Source organism: Amphimedon queenslandica, unplaced genomic scaffold, assembly GCF_000090795.2.
Source record: "Amphimedon queenslandica unplaced genomic scaffold, v1.1 AMPQUscaffold_3513_Cont24494, whole genome shotgun sequence".
Classification (NCBI taxonomy): Eukaryota; Metazoa; Porifera; class Demospongiae; order Haplosclerida; family Niphatidae; genus Amphimedon; species Amphimedon queenslandica.
The window spans coordinates 1-1,414 of NW_003556161.1; the positions used below are offsets into that span (position 1 = coordinate 1).

A 1,414-nucleotide genomic window follows, 5' to 3' on the forward strand; every position below is an offset into this window, starting at 1 on the left:
CCCCACAGTATCATACACTTTTATCTTAGCACCATTGTATTCTCCCTCATAAGGATGCACTTCTGTTGTAACGGCTCTTCCACTAAGTCCGACTTCAGCTACATCCTTCCCAAACATAGCATTGACAAGTGTTGACTTACCAACACCAACTGGACCAATCACTAATATAGTAAGAGGCCTTCCACTATCACGCAATGCTTTGATCTTCTCTTCCTTTTCCGGTGTGAGATACTCTTTTTGCACATCAAGATGCTCAAAAGATTCATTCTCGTCAGACTGAACGGTTACAGTAGCAGCTGTGCTGTCTATTAGAATAGAGTCTTTAGAAAGGATCATAATAGAATGTGTATTTTACTTGATATACTCTTTCTCATGCTTGCTCCATGTTTCTTCAATGTATGATTATCTATGTCATCAGATTCAAATATCTCGCATATGGTAAGTAGACAGGCAGTAGGATCATCACTATCCTTTATCTTGTCTGTGAGCTTAAAAGCCACTTCACTACCTCTTTCAACACCTTGTTTGGTCTTAATGGCTTCAAGTTCTTGTTCTGTAATCAGTCCTTTAGCATATAAAGAAGCAGTGACAATAGTAAAAGGGGGTTCCTTCCCAAGTGTGTTAATAAGCTTTGGTAGTGTTTTTTTGAAAACTTCCTTTGTAGCCTTACCTACAGTGAGTGCAGTGCTAAAAATACACTTTTATAAAGAGAACTCACTTCCTTCAGCCATAGTGCTGGTATCAGCAAAAGGGCAGATTACTCAGGTTAGGGCTATCAATTACCCACTTCCTTATTAGGAGTTACTATGCATGTAATAAACATTATTTGATAGCATGTACTCTACAGTAAGTATTATTTTGCTCTTCATCGGACTTGCTGCATAGGCAGGTATTATGTACTTTGGTTGTTTGTCACCATGAACTTTTAATTAGATTTTTAAAAACTTTTTAAATAAAAGATCTTTCTCCATAGCTAGTCCAAGCCTTCATTTATCAGGCAAAAATGTTTAAAGAGCAGCACTAGGGAGAAGAAGCTTGATAAGTAAGGGTGAAAAAAAATACAGTGATTAAGCTGACACTCTCGAGATAGACAAAACCATTTTCCAGTAGATTACTACCTTCTATATGCCTACAATTTCTTAATTCTTACTTGGTAGTGACTTGGACTTATGCTCCAAACTTCATCCTGGCCATCCGACTTTGTGAAAGGTTGAGGCAGAAATGTAGTGGGCTAGCAGTACTAGCCAGACTCTCTCAACTCTTTTAAATATATCTAGGCAGCAGTATTGTGCCATATTACTCGTCATAAGTCACTCGTAAGAAGAAAAAACTTAAGCTTCTTTGATCACATGTCATGCTAAGGCCATTTTTACATAGATATTAGATTTCATTTACTCTGTTATCTATGATTTCA

General features: G+C 37.3%; 1 protein-coding gene across 1 annotated transcript; it reads right to left on the reverse strand.

The window, feature by feature from the left end:
- Nucleotides 1–6: 6 nt before the first annotated feature.
- LOC109592915 (GTPase Der-like) lies at nt 7–731 on the reverse strand (the record flags this gene model as incomplete). The annotated part of the gene is made up of 3 exons (XM_020008223.1): nt 719–731; nt 356–670; nt 7–305 (listed from the first exon to the last, which is right to left on the reverse strand). Coding segments are annotated over exons 1-3 (627 nt in total), but the record flags the coding sequence as incomplete, so codon positions are not given.
- Between the last annotated feature and the right edge of the window lie 683 nt (nt 732–1,414).